At 30.9% G+C, this 14,692-nt stretch overlaps 1 protein-coding gene across 1 annotated transcript in view; it reads right to left on the bottom strand.

The window, feature by feature from the left end:
* Window positions 1-289: 289 nt before the first annotated feature.
* LOC127719560 (ubiquitin carboxyl-terminal hydrolase 5-like) overlaps window positions 290-14,692 on the bottom strand; it is a 33,223-nt gene continuing 18,820 nt past the window's right edge. Inside the window, exons 9-21 of the mRNA XM_052225778.1 lie at window positions 14,197-14,390; window positions 13,079-13,150; window positions 11,642-11,717; window positions 9,920-10,042; window positions 9,351-9,504; window positions 7,678-7,735; window positions 6,900-7,022; window positions 6,338-6,426; window positions 5,351-5,452; window positions 4,025-4,168; window positions 3,209-3,345; window positions 1,784-1,901; window positions 290-894 (exon numbers count right to left, since the gene is read on the bottom strand). Of these exons, the coding sequence (XP_052081738.1) occupies window positions 722-894; window positions 1,784-1,901; window positions 3,209-3,345; window positions 4,025-4,168; window positions 5,351-5,452; window positions 6,338-6,426; window positions 6,900-7,022; window positions 7,678-7,735; window positions 9,351-9,504; window positions 9,920-10,042; window positions 11,642-11,717; window positions 13,079-13,150; window positions 14,197-14,390 (1,563 nt within the window). The 3' untranslated portion in view covers window positions 290-721. The remainder of the gene's footprint in view (window positions 895-1,783; window positions 1,902-3,208; window positions 3,346-4,024; window positions 4,169-5,350; window positions 5,453-6,337; window positions 6,427-6,899; window positions 7,023-7,677; window positions 7,736-9,350; window positions 9,505-9,919; window positions 10,043-11,641; window positions 11,718-13,078; window positions 13,151-14,196; window positions 14,391-14,692) is intronic.

Here is a 14,692-nt window from a genome sequence, read left to right on the forward strand (position 1 = left end):
TTGCCATCTTGGATGGCATACTAGCAAAACATCATCAGTTTAGATCTTATGAAATATGCAAATTTTGAAACAGTAATGCAATTTATGTATTTAGAAGTTTTGTCTTATAAAGAAAATTTTGTGTTATATCTCATTATTTCAACTGTTTTCATTAAAAAATTAACATTTTTTGTTTGAATCAATTTTTTTTCAATTTTGCCATGTAAAGGGAGATAAAACAGATATTTAACTTTAAAAAGGAATGTACAGAAATTTTACCTATATTGTTTTGAAGCAAGAAAACAAGTCCTGTGAGCCCAATTTTTATTTCTATTTTTCTGAAAGTACATTATAAGAGCTAATTTTGTTTATTTAATTTTCAAATTCTATCATTTAGTTTTCTTTCTTTGCACACAAAATTGGTTTTCCAATGTATAATGTTTACAAATTGTAACAATTTTGCACCACCTGCAAGCAAGAAAAAAACTAAATTGGCAAAGTATTTAAAAGTGCTATTGTTTTTAATTCAGACCCTCCATCTACCTTAAGTGGATGAATTGTAAATAGAATTTTAGTTGTGCTAGTTCAGCTTTGCTTCATGAAAAGACTACTTATGCTGTAACGTTTTCTCTAATTGCAAAATTTTATTTTGCATACATAAAACATCTGTTGCACAATGACAATGTTTTTGACAATCATTTCAATAAAGCACTAATCAATGGATTTTCTGATCAATGTTTTCTTAAACTCGTTGATATAGATATAAATAAGCCAGATCTTTGGGAGGATGTTCTGACACAGCTACTTTCTCGTCATTAAATATCACCCAGCGTCCATTTTTTATAATATGACACACATAATGGCCGACTAGCGATGATGTTCCCATATGGCTGATGAAGGCAACCAGCTTATATTCTAAAAATAGATAAATATTGCAGTGATAGAAAAATAAAATGACTACATTAGAATGATAAACTACTTCACAGTGTTATTAATATAAATTTGGTTAGTCTAAAACAGGTTTGTTAGAAAAATAAAATAAATATCAATTTTCTAAAACAGCTTTGTCAGAAAAATAAAATAAATATCAATTTTCATTTGTTTGTTTTATTCTTTAGTGGTCAATTTTATTGTCAGTGCAAGTTCTGTATTGGTGGTCAAGGATGTTAAACATATTCCTTTATTAGATTTATTAGTGGTGACCTATAGATCTTCAAGGCACAAATTCTACCACATTATTATATTACAATTGATAAAAGGCACTTTTTAAGTCAGATGACCATATGAATACTATTTAGTTTGGATAAGCTTAATTTATCTATACAGGTAAATGTCTACCAACTGCCTAGACCAATCATTCATTTATGCTGCCTTCATGTTAGAGATCAACAAGTTATTCTATTACTCTTGATTTTTTCACAAGTTTAACTTTTAAAATTAACTTAAATTTTCCAAAACTGTTTACAATGAAATAAATAGGTAAGTCTGAAAAAAGTATTGTATACTACAAAATATTGGAAAACATATGAGTGGATTTGGTCTCTCAAAAATAGGTCATAGTGACTCAAATGTTTGGACTAATTGTACCTAGAAGATGATTGTAATGGTGAATTATTACTGCTCTACCATATCCAAGAAGAATTTGTATCAAAAAAGTACTGTAAAATATTTAAAGGCTTCTGTTTAAAGGGGAAATTAAAAAAAAAATAATTGGAGTAAAGGCAATGTGTCAACAGGTATATATATAAGTAAAATGGGTTCTTATTGAAGACAGGACAAGTATTAGAAACTCAGATGAACTTACTTCCATTTCCATCCCTAGATTCAGGAGTTTGTTGTGGTGTTGATTCCTCAGTTTCCATGGTATCCAGCTGATCAGCATGACTAAATATCCAATCAACCGCTCTCTCTACATTTCCATCCTAAAACAAAAACATAATATAATCAACTTTACAATATCAGTTCTACATACTACATGCCTAATTTCACATAAGTTTACATAATATCTTGAACACTTTAAACTGGCATGACATATGGATATTGTTATGGGACAGTTCCCGATTTAAACACATGGGGGATGGGAGGCACTCAAATTAATAAATTAAGAAGGGTTGCATTTTTTTCAGAATTTTGTTAGAATAGGTAAAATATAAATTTTATATTATGGTTAAAAAAAAGCCTCTCATCCCCCATGTGTTTAAATCTGGAACAGTCTTTATTAAAATTTACTGTTAAAAAAAGATTTTGAAATAATTTTCAATTAGGGACTGTATCTCACTCATGCATAGCTCTGATTGGTGTCAGGGTTTGGCTTTTCTTTTGGTTTTGGATTTTCACATCTCTTGGCCTCCAGCATCACTGAAGAGACATCAATTGTCGAAAATGTGCAGTAAAATTGGTACTGTTATTGATATCATAAAATAAAAGATGGTTAATGGAGTTGAGAACAGCTTTCACAAATAATATACATATTGACCTTTTCAAAATTGTATGGGTGGTTGGTCCAAAATAAAGTGCCTTCCAATCCCTTTTATTTCTGGCATAGCTCTTTGTAAAGTGCTTCAAAGGTGATGAACACAGTATTTTCAATTATGCTGGAGCTATAAATGAGCACTGGCCTATTTCTAGATTAAATTTAAGAGGCACCATTTTTTTTACCAAAGTTTAAAACTTACAAATTCATTTTTAACACACAAACAAAGAAATAAAATTCACATTGTAAAAAAAAATGAGTTTTACTGACTTATAAATTTGTAAATAGATCTTACAATGCTGATGGACAGATATATTTTGGACAATAGTATATCACACCATTCCATGGCGAGGTAGAAGACAAAAACATAGCAACATGATGCTTATAAGTTACAAATAACAAAAAAGGAAAATTATTCTATTTCAAGTCGAACAGTAAGATCTGTGCTAATCTAGACATAACAATGTCTTATCAAATCCTGATCATTAATCGTTTTTTACTTCAGGGTAGTTCTATAAAAACATACATGGAACCCAGGGAAGGCACTTTGATTTCTTAATTATGGGTGGATGACAAGTACAATGAAAATGTAATGAAATTCTGAACTTGCTTCTATAGGTGGTTATCCCAGTTTGAAAGTGCCTTCCTTATATACCATGTATGTTTAAATGGATCTACCCTAAGTATGAGCAATCATATCTTATTTTTAAAATATGATCAAGATGATAGTAAGTGATGTCAAAAAATGGAACTAACTGTAGCTTTCAAAGCTTTGATTGCTTGTTCTCTACTGAACCCCATAGACATTATCATCACCAATGACTCTTCATTTGGTGTAAACGAGTCTTGTTTCTTGTTCTGTTGTCCTGGTAACCTGAATGGTGTGGAGAAATCTGAAAATATAATAATTAAATATGTATATCTAAGGCCAACTATTTACTGTAGTCTATTAAAACTTTCAAGCAATATATGTCAATTCTATTTCATTTCCAGTGCAATTCTGACTGGAGCTCTACCCTCCTAACTTATTATCCATACTGGGATTTTTAAACTATTTTTAATGCTGGCCTGTATAATTTCACTAGTCTGTTCATCTAATGTTATGTAAACGAGATACACAGACTTATCAGACAAACAAAATTAATCAGGCTTAATGATGAATAGCTGTACTTTGGAGTGGTACATAAAGCACAGAAATAAACTGTTTACACAGAGATATGTCTTGACTCTGTATAACCTATTCATAAGATATAAAATTGTTGACACTGCCAATGGTGCCAACAACTGAAACAGCATCTTACAAGATGAGTGCCACATGTGGAGCAGGATCTGTTTACCTTTCTCCAGCACCTGAGATCACCCCTTGTTTTTGGTGAGGTTCATGTTACTCAGTCTTCAGTTTTGTATATTGTGCTTAGTATACTTATGTCTTTTTATCTAGTTGCATTTTCAATTTTCAGTTTCTCTTCAACTTATCAGTTTTGTATGTCCCCTTGGTATCTTCCACCACTTTTTTATGTCTCACTTCTATGACTTTCATAGCAGACAAGACTATCATGATAATGTACTGACCATGATCTTCCATGTGTTCCATCACCCAGTTCATGGCAGATTCTACACCACTGTTGTTAGTATTATACACAGCTTTTTTACAACCTTCTACGTTGAAACCCATATCAGCTAATTGTTGTACTGTTGCCTCATCAATTCGCACTTCTGAAAATAAAGAAGTCTTATGAAAAAGATTACCTAAATTTTTTTCATATTTTTCTTTTTTCTTTTCTCAAATAACCTGAAGTTGTGCATCTTCAACTTTCGCCACTCTCCAACATTATTGGCTAGAAATATATAATTCACCACTAAAATCCCTTTTTTGGTGACTTTTTGTTGCTGAACATTTTATCTGTTTAGTTTCTCTCTATTTGATAGTTTTTGCCTAGAACACAAAAAATTGAAGGAAAAAAATCATGATTCAGAGGCAAAAATTACATTATGAAGTGGACTGACAATTTCAGCTTTGTTAAGGATGTTCGCTCCTCTTGTTTCTGAATTTTTGCCAGATATTCGGAAACCTCTGGTTTTATCGATGTAGTGCCATTAAAGAATTTTGCCCACTAACCCCTACTTTTCTTTCCATAATTTGATTACATATAGTTTAAAATGTCATCTTTGAAAATCTTATAAAATCCTTGTTATTTTTTCATCGTTTTTGAAAGAAAAAAGGCACCAATGTCAAGTGGATGAAAAATCCAGAGAGAATTATTTCCCGCCAAATTTTCAATGGCTTATATTTCGAAAACAAGCACACAGACCCTTCATTTTTTTCTGCTTTTTTAGTTTATTTATATACTATCAATTTATAACAGTCTTTTAAAAAGCTTGTTATTTTGAAACAGAGTAGGAAACATCCTTAACCTATTTGTAGATCTTGTCTTGCATTTATGCTGTTAACAGTTTCTATTTATTATACTTTTTTCCTAAAACATAAAAAAGGGTAAAAATTGTCATTCAAGGGCAATAGTTCCCATATGGAGTCAACTGACAATTTCAGTTATGACGACTATTGTAGATCTTGTTTTGCTTATAATTTTGCTGTTAATAGTTTTTTCCTTATTTACTAAGAATTTTGGCCAAAAATGCAGAAAATAGGTAAAAATCTTTATTTAAGGGCAAAACTCCTATAAGAAGTCGACTGACAAATTCAATTTGTTTCTTTTCTTAAAACAACAATCCTACTTTAAAAAAGAAATTTATCTAGTTTATAAGAAAGACAACAATCAGTTTCTAGTTAAAATGTAAATGACAACAGTCTGTGTTACAAATATTCAAAAGAACAAAATATGCAAGTGGAATGAAGGCGTAAAACAAAAAGAACAACTGAATAAATTTCATTCAAACCTTGTGTCTGTTGTTCACTGGGTAATTCTTCCTCGCCAGGTTGTTTTCCTAACCCACGTAAAGGTGTAAGGTCAAGGTCATCTGGAACATCTACTGAAACATCTGTAATGAAAATCAAATTTATTTCAAATTCTTTCCATATATTTAATGTTTTCATATTATCAGATTAAGGATTCAAGTTAGAAAGGAGCTATCAGAAACTCAATATATTCTCCCAAAACATTCCCACATTATATTATCTCAGATTTTAAAGATAATTGAACACAGGGAGTATAATTAGAAATGTAGTGTGTACTCTTATCTCTGTGTTGAAATAAAACTTAAAATAAAAAAAAATCTAACAAGAACACTAATCATCTCCCTTTTCTGTAAATATTTGTGTGTAAATAAATTATGCTTCACACACATTATCATTTTACAATGTGTGTTTTATTTCCACCAGATGTACTACATTTCAGACAAATAATTAAGTCTAAAATAGTTAAATGTTATTGATCTAAAACTTTTTTTTATTACAGCAGTTATTTGGGGAAAAAAATTAACGTTACTATAGTTCTGATATGTAAAAAAAAATATGAAAACACCACTTTATAAATATCATGCGTCCGATGCACTTCTCTGGATTAACATTCATCAGGAACACTCAAAGCCAAATATTTGAAAGTCAAGGATGTATATTAACCAAAACAGTTGAAGAGCTATATGACCAAAAAGGACCAAAAAATAATAGCCAAATCTATCCAAGGTCTACTTTACTGGAGTATGATGAAGCCATAGTATCTTCATAATTTTTAAATTTATAAACAGACAATTTAAAAAGTTTGTTATAAATCATGTCAGTACCAAAGTATTGACTACTGAGCTGATGATACCCTCAGGGACTTATAGTCCAACAGATGAACTATTTTTTTAGAAATTACAATGTTGTTTTTTGTTTTCTTATTTTTGTGATGAACGTTCATATTATTTTTAACAAACAATACATACCTAGTTTTCTAGGGACCCAATCATCTCCAATTGTAAATTTCTTTAACTGTACCATTAAAAAGTCTGGGAAGGTAGAAAATCTATATCTCCTGAAATAAAAATATTAAAATACTAAAGCCTGATTACAAGCCTTATTGTTTATTATAAAATGGTATGAAGAGCAGGTTTAATGTGTCTGCATGAATAATAAGAAATCAGGGATCAATTTTTTTTCCTTTTGATTTATCTCATCTTTTTGTATTTGTATATCTTTGTATTTATATTTACATTGTAATGATATTCAGGTGAAAAAAGATTAGGTAAACCAGAAAATATTATTTTACTAAAAATTTTTTATTATTCATGGAGCATTATTTTTTGTGGATTTTATGGGTTTCTGTGAACCACACATTTTAGTTTTTAACAAAGTTTAATTTTCTTTGAGCTAGTATACAGAATTTGTCAAAACCTATACATGAAAATTTTATCAATCCCAATTTACAAAATGGATTCATGCTAAAATAAATAAATGAATCAAAATAGTATCAAGTTTAAATTCTTACTGCCATATAATGTTACTTACTTGCTTGCTACAGATTTTCCTTTTATTGCTGAACTGTAAAAATCTTCTATAGTTTCAGATGCAGCAAAACATTCTAAACAGGAAACCAAAGGAATTCTGGGACGAACTAGGTCTTTTGGATCTCTGAAAGTGAATTGGATATTAAATTTGTTTTGTTCTTTTGACTTATGCAGTACAAAAACATCTTAAATTTGTAATTTGAAATTTATGAATACTACAAAATTGCAATATTCAACATCTGTGGTTGAAGAAAACATTTCTGAGCTCAAATGGAAGTTATAAGGAAAGTTTGGTGTTTTGTTTGTTATTCAATCTTATTGTTTAAATTATCTCTGAATTTTAATTATTTTATCATCAACAAAAATCATCTAATGAGAATTATTACCAGATATTAGCATCAATATCAATCTTTAAAAAATATTAATATGTACTCCATTTAAAGAGAGATGGGTTATTTCCCTTCTATGAAAATGATGTCACTCCTGGGGTTTTTCATTGTTAAACTTTGTAATGAAGTTTTGTAATTTGAACTTAATATGCTCTATATGTAGCTGTTAATTAAGAAATATTTGTGATGTTTTTATTATTGTGACCGGATAGGTGTCGCATTTTAAATTTTGATAGCATTGTTTGTATAATGCAGCATTGTCTGAAATTGCAATAATTTGCCTCCCATTTTTGTTCATTGTTCAATTATAAATGCACCCAGAAATTTCTAAATTTACAGTATATGAAAATGCATTTATAATCAAAGAGATCTCTAGACAGCTTAACTTACAATTTTTTTCCTTGTGATTCAGCTGCAGCTTTCCTAGCTTCATATGCAGCAACTTCATCTAAAACATACACACCAAATAAATATCACTAAGAGGCTTAAGCTTATATTCAAGAAGAATTAGTCTTTTTATAATGTTCCACGATATATCTTAGATTTTATTTATATATATATTTTTCCAGTTTGTAAATCTCTAATTATATTGATCACCATGAAAGATCATTCTAACTCAACAACTATCATATCACAGTATGGTGTGAAACGATGGACCTTTGAACACAAATACATTTTTCTGTAATGCTCTAGTAATTTGTAGCAGCCTTCACTGTTACTTGTCAGTGTATTCATCTGTATTTGTGGCAGCTGATACTGGTAGGGAGTTAAACCAGTATTTGTGGCAGCTGACACTGGTAGGGAGTTAAACCAGTATTTGTGGCTGCTGATACTGGTAGGGAGTTAAACCAGTATTTGTGGCAGCTGATACTGGTAGGGAGTTAAACCAGTATTTGTGGCTGCTGATACTGGTAGGGAGTTAAACCAGTGTTTGTGGCAGCTGATACTGGTAGGGCGTTAAACCAGTATTTGTGGCAGCTGATACTGGTAGGGAGTTAAACCAGTATTTGTGGCAGCTGATACTGGTAGGGATTTAAACCAGTATTTGTGGCTGCTGATACTGGTAGGGAGTTAAACCAGTATTTGTGGCAGCTGATACTGGTAGGGAGTTAAACCAGTATTTGTGGCAGCTGATACTGGTAGGGCGTTAAACCAGTTTTGTGGCAGCTGATACTGGTAGGGAGTTAAACCAGTATTTGTGGCAGCTGATACTGGTAGGGCATTAAACCAGTATTTGTGGCAGCTGATACTGGTAGGGAGTTAAACCAGTATTTGTGGCAGCTGATACTGGTAGGGAGTTAAACCAGTATTTGTGGCAGCTGATACCAGTAGGGCATTTAACCAGTATTTGTGGCAGCTGATACTGGTAGGGCGTTAAACCAGTATTTGTGGCAGCTGATACTGGTAGGGAGTTAAACCAGTATTTGTGGCAGCTGATACTGGTAGGGCATTAAACCAGTATTTGTGGCAGCTGATACTGGTAGGGAGTTAAACCAGTATTTGTGGCAGCTGATACTGGTAGGGCGTTAAACCAGTATTTGTGGCAGCTGATACTGGTAGGGAGTTAAACCAGTATTTGTGGCAGCTGATACTGGTAGGGTATTAAACCAGTATTTGTGACAGCTGATACTGGTAGGGTATTAAACCAGTATTTGTGGCAGCTGATACTGGTAGGGTGTTAAACCAGTATTTGTTGCTGCTGTCATTGGTGTCAGTTTCATGTGAATTTTCAGATCTAACAAAAACCTGTAATTGCCGTAGCATAAGTGATTATGGCAGTGCTATTTACCTTCACTCTGGTTGGTTTCAATTGACATTGGTAGGGCTGTTCGCCAGTTTTTGAGGGTTTCCCTGGTATAAGCAATGCTATATATACACCAGTATTTGTAGCCGTTTCCACTTGAGTTTGAAGAATAAACTCATACCTGTTATTGTTGTTGTGTAAATAATTTGAGAAATGCTATTTCTTTTTATTACGGGCAGATTCCCTTGACATGGAGCCTATTAGACATTTTGGTTGATATATTTTATTAGTATGGACACATATGTATGTAAACATTTACCCTTATTTGTGGCAGCTTCCATTGGTATGGGCAGTGATAACATGAAATCATCACGGTTAGTATATTTGACTTTTTTACTTTGTAAACACTCCACTCTGTCTTCTACATTGAATTTAAAACAATCGGCTGGGTTATCTGTCCCTCTTGTATTTCTCTGAAATATAAAATAATTTTGTTAAATAACAAAACATTGTTAATATAAAGTAGTGCCCCTCTATTACTTCTGTATGTCTCCTTCAGAAAGACATATTTTATTTATAGTGATGATGTCAGAAAATAGAAAGAAAGTTTTGTTCTGCTATTTGATCATGTTGATGAAATGACTTGATACAAGTTATAATTCATATTAAAAGAAGACCTAGAGGTCAAAGTTTATAAGAACCTACTTTTTCCATTATTGCAAGTAATGAAATTTCACTTTTTGAAGATACAACATGTATATGAAATTTTACATAAAACCAAGAAAAAGAGTTCAGACATTGAGAGAGAAAAAAATTAACTCAGTATCTAATGCATCATAATATATGTTAACTGACATTTTACCAAAAATGGAGAAGTAACAATATTACCTCTAGTAAGTTTACTAAGTGAAGAAAATATTCCTGGGCATCTTGTTGTCTCTTTGTTGAAAATTCTGGATGTCCTTTACCTATCAAATGTTTGAACATCTGTGGACGGATTCCATTGGGTGGCTGCAAAATATAAAATCCTTTAGTATCTAGTTAAATTTATAAAAGGACAAGAGCTGTTATATTCATCAAACTAAACAAAAAATACTGAAATTCTTCTATATATGTTTTTAAAATTATATGTAATTTTAGGCTATTTTTATAAATTGTCTTTTCATTACACACTTCCATTCATAAAATTGAAAGAAATTGACAATTTGACTATTTCTTAAACATAAGTGATATGTTTTAAATACAACAAGCATTCTGAGAGTATTGCACGGCAATACATAGTCCCCTACCGGTTAAAAATTCATTGTTATGGAACGAAATTCTAACTTGATCTATAACTTGTCATGCAGGTGTATTTGACTACATAAAATATCAAGTCAATATCTTCAATCATGACGAAAAAAACTGTTGAAAACTGATTATTTAAGTGAATTTTTTATGTCCAATGACCATAACTCGTCACAAAATCATCAGACCGGAACAAAAATTCAAACTTGATCTGTAACTTGTCATGATAAAACTATATACTAATTATCAAATCAATATCTTCATGAATGACAAAAAAAAAAGTGTGGAAACCTGATTATTTCAGTGAATTTACACATGGCCTGGGCGATGATATTGGTTAATTTTATCCCTCGCTAACACTCAGGATAAATTTTGATATCATGGCCGAGGCCATGTGTAAATTACCAACAAATCTATAGCTTCCATGAATTATTTCTTATATGAAATATATCCTTTATCAAAAATAGATTATTATCTAAATAAAAGAGTTCACTTCATCCAAAATTTTTTTTAATATATAGCATTCAGAAAATTAGTATATACAGAATTAATAACAAACAAACCTACCACTCAATTCTTCAAACAATTTACCAAAGAACAGGGAACAAATCCAAAATGTCATTTATCATTAATAAAAATATCTTTTAAAGAATGAGTTATTTCCCTTTGAACAGAAATCTAGTAATTAATAAGTATTTTGTCAAAAATTTAATTCTAGGGAAAGGGCTTTAACTGAACAAGGAGAAAGGCTAAAATTGTGAAAATTGAAATTGACCTGTAACTGGTACTGATAAAACAATACACCTAATATCAAATCAATATCTTCAAGCATGAAGAAAAAAAGTCTGGAAAACTGATTTGCCGGACTGACAGATGGACAGACAGAAGGACAGACAGACAGACGGAGTGCAAACCTAAAGTCCCCTTCGACTTCGTCGGTAGGGGACTAAAAAGATTCTTTTATAGGAAACTGGGAATTTCCTGGATACAACAATTGTGATGTAGTTGCAATTGATAAATGGGGTTTGTTCAAAATCTTCCATTTTTTAGTTATTGTACTTTTTGTATGTCATTTGTATGTTCAAAACTTGTATAATGGAATTCAAATTTAGATACTTTCTAGAAACTAAGAAACGGCATAACAGTATTTCCCCCTTAGGTAATTATTGTCTGTAGTATGGGAGAATGGAAATAATACAATGGAAGTGGTATTTTATGATGCTCAATGACCAGTATTCTATTCAATTGTTTTAAAGTAACATGAACAAACTTTGACTTAAATTTTTTACAATTTATGAAAAATATTTAATGTATTTCACATACCAGCCCTTTTTCATCTGCACTTTCTGTTGGAGATTTGGAGTAATTCCCTGATAGCAGTCCTCTACCAAGCTTTGCCCTAAATCATAATTAAAAAGATGTAGTTTGTCATAAAACAATGTTTTACTGCAATATTTGTAGATGAAATTATGAAAAATTTGAAAATCTGATACCTGGTAATATAAAGAACTTGCAGATAATTGACCTTTGTACTCCCTGAACAGAAACCTTTATTATCATAAAAATTTTAGCCCAAAAAGAGTCAGTAACTCTGAAAAATGGCCCTTTTTTAAATTCAATTGTCTGAGTAAATCCTATGTGTATGTATTGCTAGATGTACTAGTTTTGAAAGTATAATAAAAGTTATTGTATTTCTGCTTCATATTTATAAATATATTAATAGTCTGAAATAAGAAAAGATTCCATTTGAGTCCAAATGTCTAAGAAATGTTTCACCTTTTGGGACCCATTTTCATGATTTCATTTGTGGCACCACCCCTCGCCTATTAAAATTTTGAGTGAAAAGTAAAGAATATGGTATATAAAGAATATATATTTCAGCAAAATTTAATTTTAATGTTAATTTTCAAGAAAACTGTCATAAATTTTGCCAAATTATGCAAAAACTCAGGTTTAAAAAAAATTTATATACATTTATGACTTCACAAATACATCAGTTATGACGCAATTGGTGGTAATATTTTTTTACTGAAAGAATTGGACATTTTAACATATATGTTTTCTTCAAATTTTCTAACTTTATTAGAGTTCAAAATTTTTAGATTTTAAGGGCCAAATTTATGAGTTAGTGAACCAGCTCCTTTAGTGAACTCCTTTGTGCATAAACATGATAAAGTGGATTCATTAATTATTGTGGGTAACAATTTTCATGGATTCAGAAAATTTGTGTATTTAAGCAGATATTTGATTTCATGGTTCTGCTAAAGTCTGCATTTAAAGGCTTATTGAAAATTTGAACTTTGTTGAACATTTAAACTATGGTTCTTCTGCACCCATGAAATCCATTAAAATTGGAATCCCACAAATAATAATGAATCCACAGTATCTTTTAACAGAAATGTAATCATGAAAGCTTATGTGGGAGATATTGCAATATTAAACAGTCATCAAGATAAATTCATTTAAATCACCATGATATGCAAAAAGAGTTAGTAAATACTTGGCTAATTGCTTGACTATTGTCTTCAAATCTTACTCCATATAAACTTTTATTTATATCAATCATTATGATAGTTACTAGATCAACCTTAAATAAGGTGATATCCTATTCAATTAAATAAAATGTGAAAAAGACTTAAAAACTTAAATAAAGACATACAAAAAACTCTTTTTCCCAGAATTTTTATTACATTTCATTTTGATCATTCATTCTGCTTTGCATAGAATAATTTGGTGAGTTACCGAATATGATTTACTTACATTTGTACATTAAAGTCAGTGGACGGATCCTCAGGTGCTGAACTGAATATATCTTCTGCTTTGTCCGAATATCTGTAAAATATGAAATCAAAAATATAGATAACTAAGTTTTAAATCCGCTTGGCTTGAAAATCTGAAAACTATAAAGAAGATCAAAATAACTGAGTATCAGGTTAGCCTTAAATGAATACTGTAAAGTCAGAAATTATTGCGTGCATTTATTATTGTGATTTTTGAAGAATGGACAAAAATGCGAGATTAATTATTGCGATGTCAGGAAAATCTGCATACAGATATATGTATAAGATATCAGAATGCGAGTTCTTATTATTGCGATACTAACCTAGTCGCATTATTCGCATTAATAAAAACCTCGCAATAATTTTTGAATTTACAGTAGCTATAAAGAATTAAGACAAATTCTGATCAATACAATACATTCTGTTCTGTTTATATAAGATTAATTGCATGCTATTTGCTTAATGTCCAGTAGCAAATACTTCAAGCAAATTAAAGATGAGTAAATAAGGGCTGTTCCAGATTAAAACACATGGGGGGTTAAAAGGGCTAGAAGGCACTCAAATTAATAAATTGTGGGTGGCTGCATTATCTTCAGAATTTTGTAAGAATTATAAAATGAAAAATGTATATAATGGGTGGTTTGGGTCTGAAAAAAGGGCCTCACATCCCCCCATGCGTTTAAATTTGGAACAGCCCTAGGTTTTTTAAAATTTGCTTGAAGCATTTCCTACTGGACATTAAGCAAACTACATGTCATCAATCAACCTGGTCAATTTTGAATAAGAATCTATAACTATTATGTAACATCTATTTTCACTGACTGCTGTTTACTTTAGAATCAACGACGTTACTGGCATTTTGTAGCAGAAGTTATCCCCAGTATTGAAAGCCTTACCCTCAGAAAGTAAAATTTCCACAATATAATCAAAATATAAAACATCACATACCTCAAAAATCATTTTAATAGATAACAATGACTGAACTAAAGCAGTATAATTATGACTTTTATCAATCAAATTAAGCCAAAATGAAAATTTGTGACTAGTGAATAAAATCCTTTGTTCGATTTACCAATGCAAACCTTCTAGTATTCTCACCTTTTTTGAAAATCTGGTATAGTAAAGACAACCTGCATGACAGAATTCATATAACAACTGTTACCCAGGTTTCTCATACCAGTATAACCAGGTCCATACAGGGGAGTTAACTTGCTGCCAGCTTCCTGTATCACATTCCATTCACCATATTGTTGATTCAAGTCAATATCTAGTTCTACCATTGTCTTTTCAGTCTGCAACAAATATTTTATATAGAATACATTAAATGGGAAAATTTTTACGGGTTAATCATTTTTGCTAATTTTGTAATTTACTAAAAGAAAATCCTGAAAATGTTAGTTTGCATAAATTTGATATCTTAGAAAGTTAGAATCTAGAACAAGAAAAAATGCACAGAATTAATAAAGAGCTGCACCATGAGTGCATGATATGCCCATCACTCTTTTAGCTCGTCTTTATGCTTTAACTCTTTCAACACTACATAACTTTCAATGTATTATACCCTTCAACACTAAGTAACTTTGAGAATTTTCAT

Source organism: Mytilus californianus, unplaced genomic scaffold (genome assembly GCF_021869535.1).
Source record: "Mytilus californianus isolate M0D057914Y unplaced genomic scaffold, xbMytCali1.0.p SCAF_11, whole genome shotgun sequence".
Classification (NCBI taxonomy): Eukaryota; Metazoa; Mollusca; class Bivalvia; order Mytilida; family Mytilidae; genus Mytilus; species Mytilus californianus.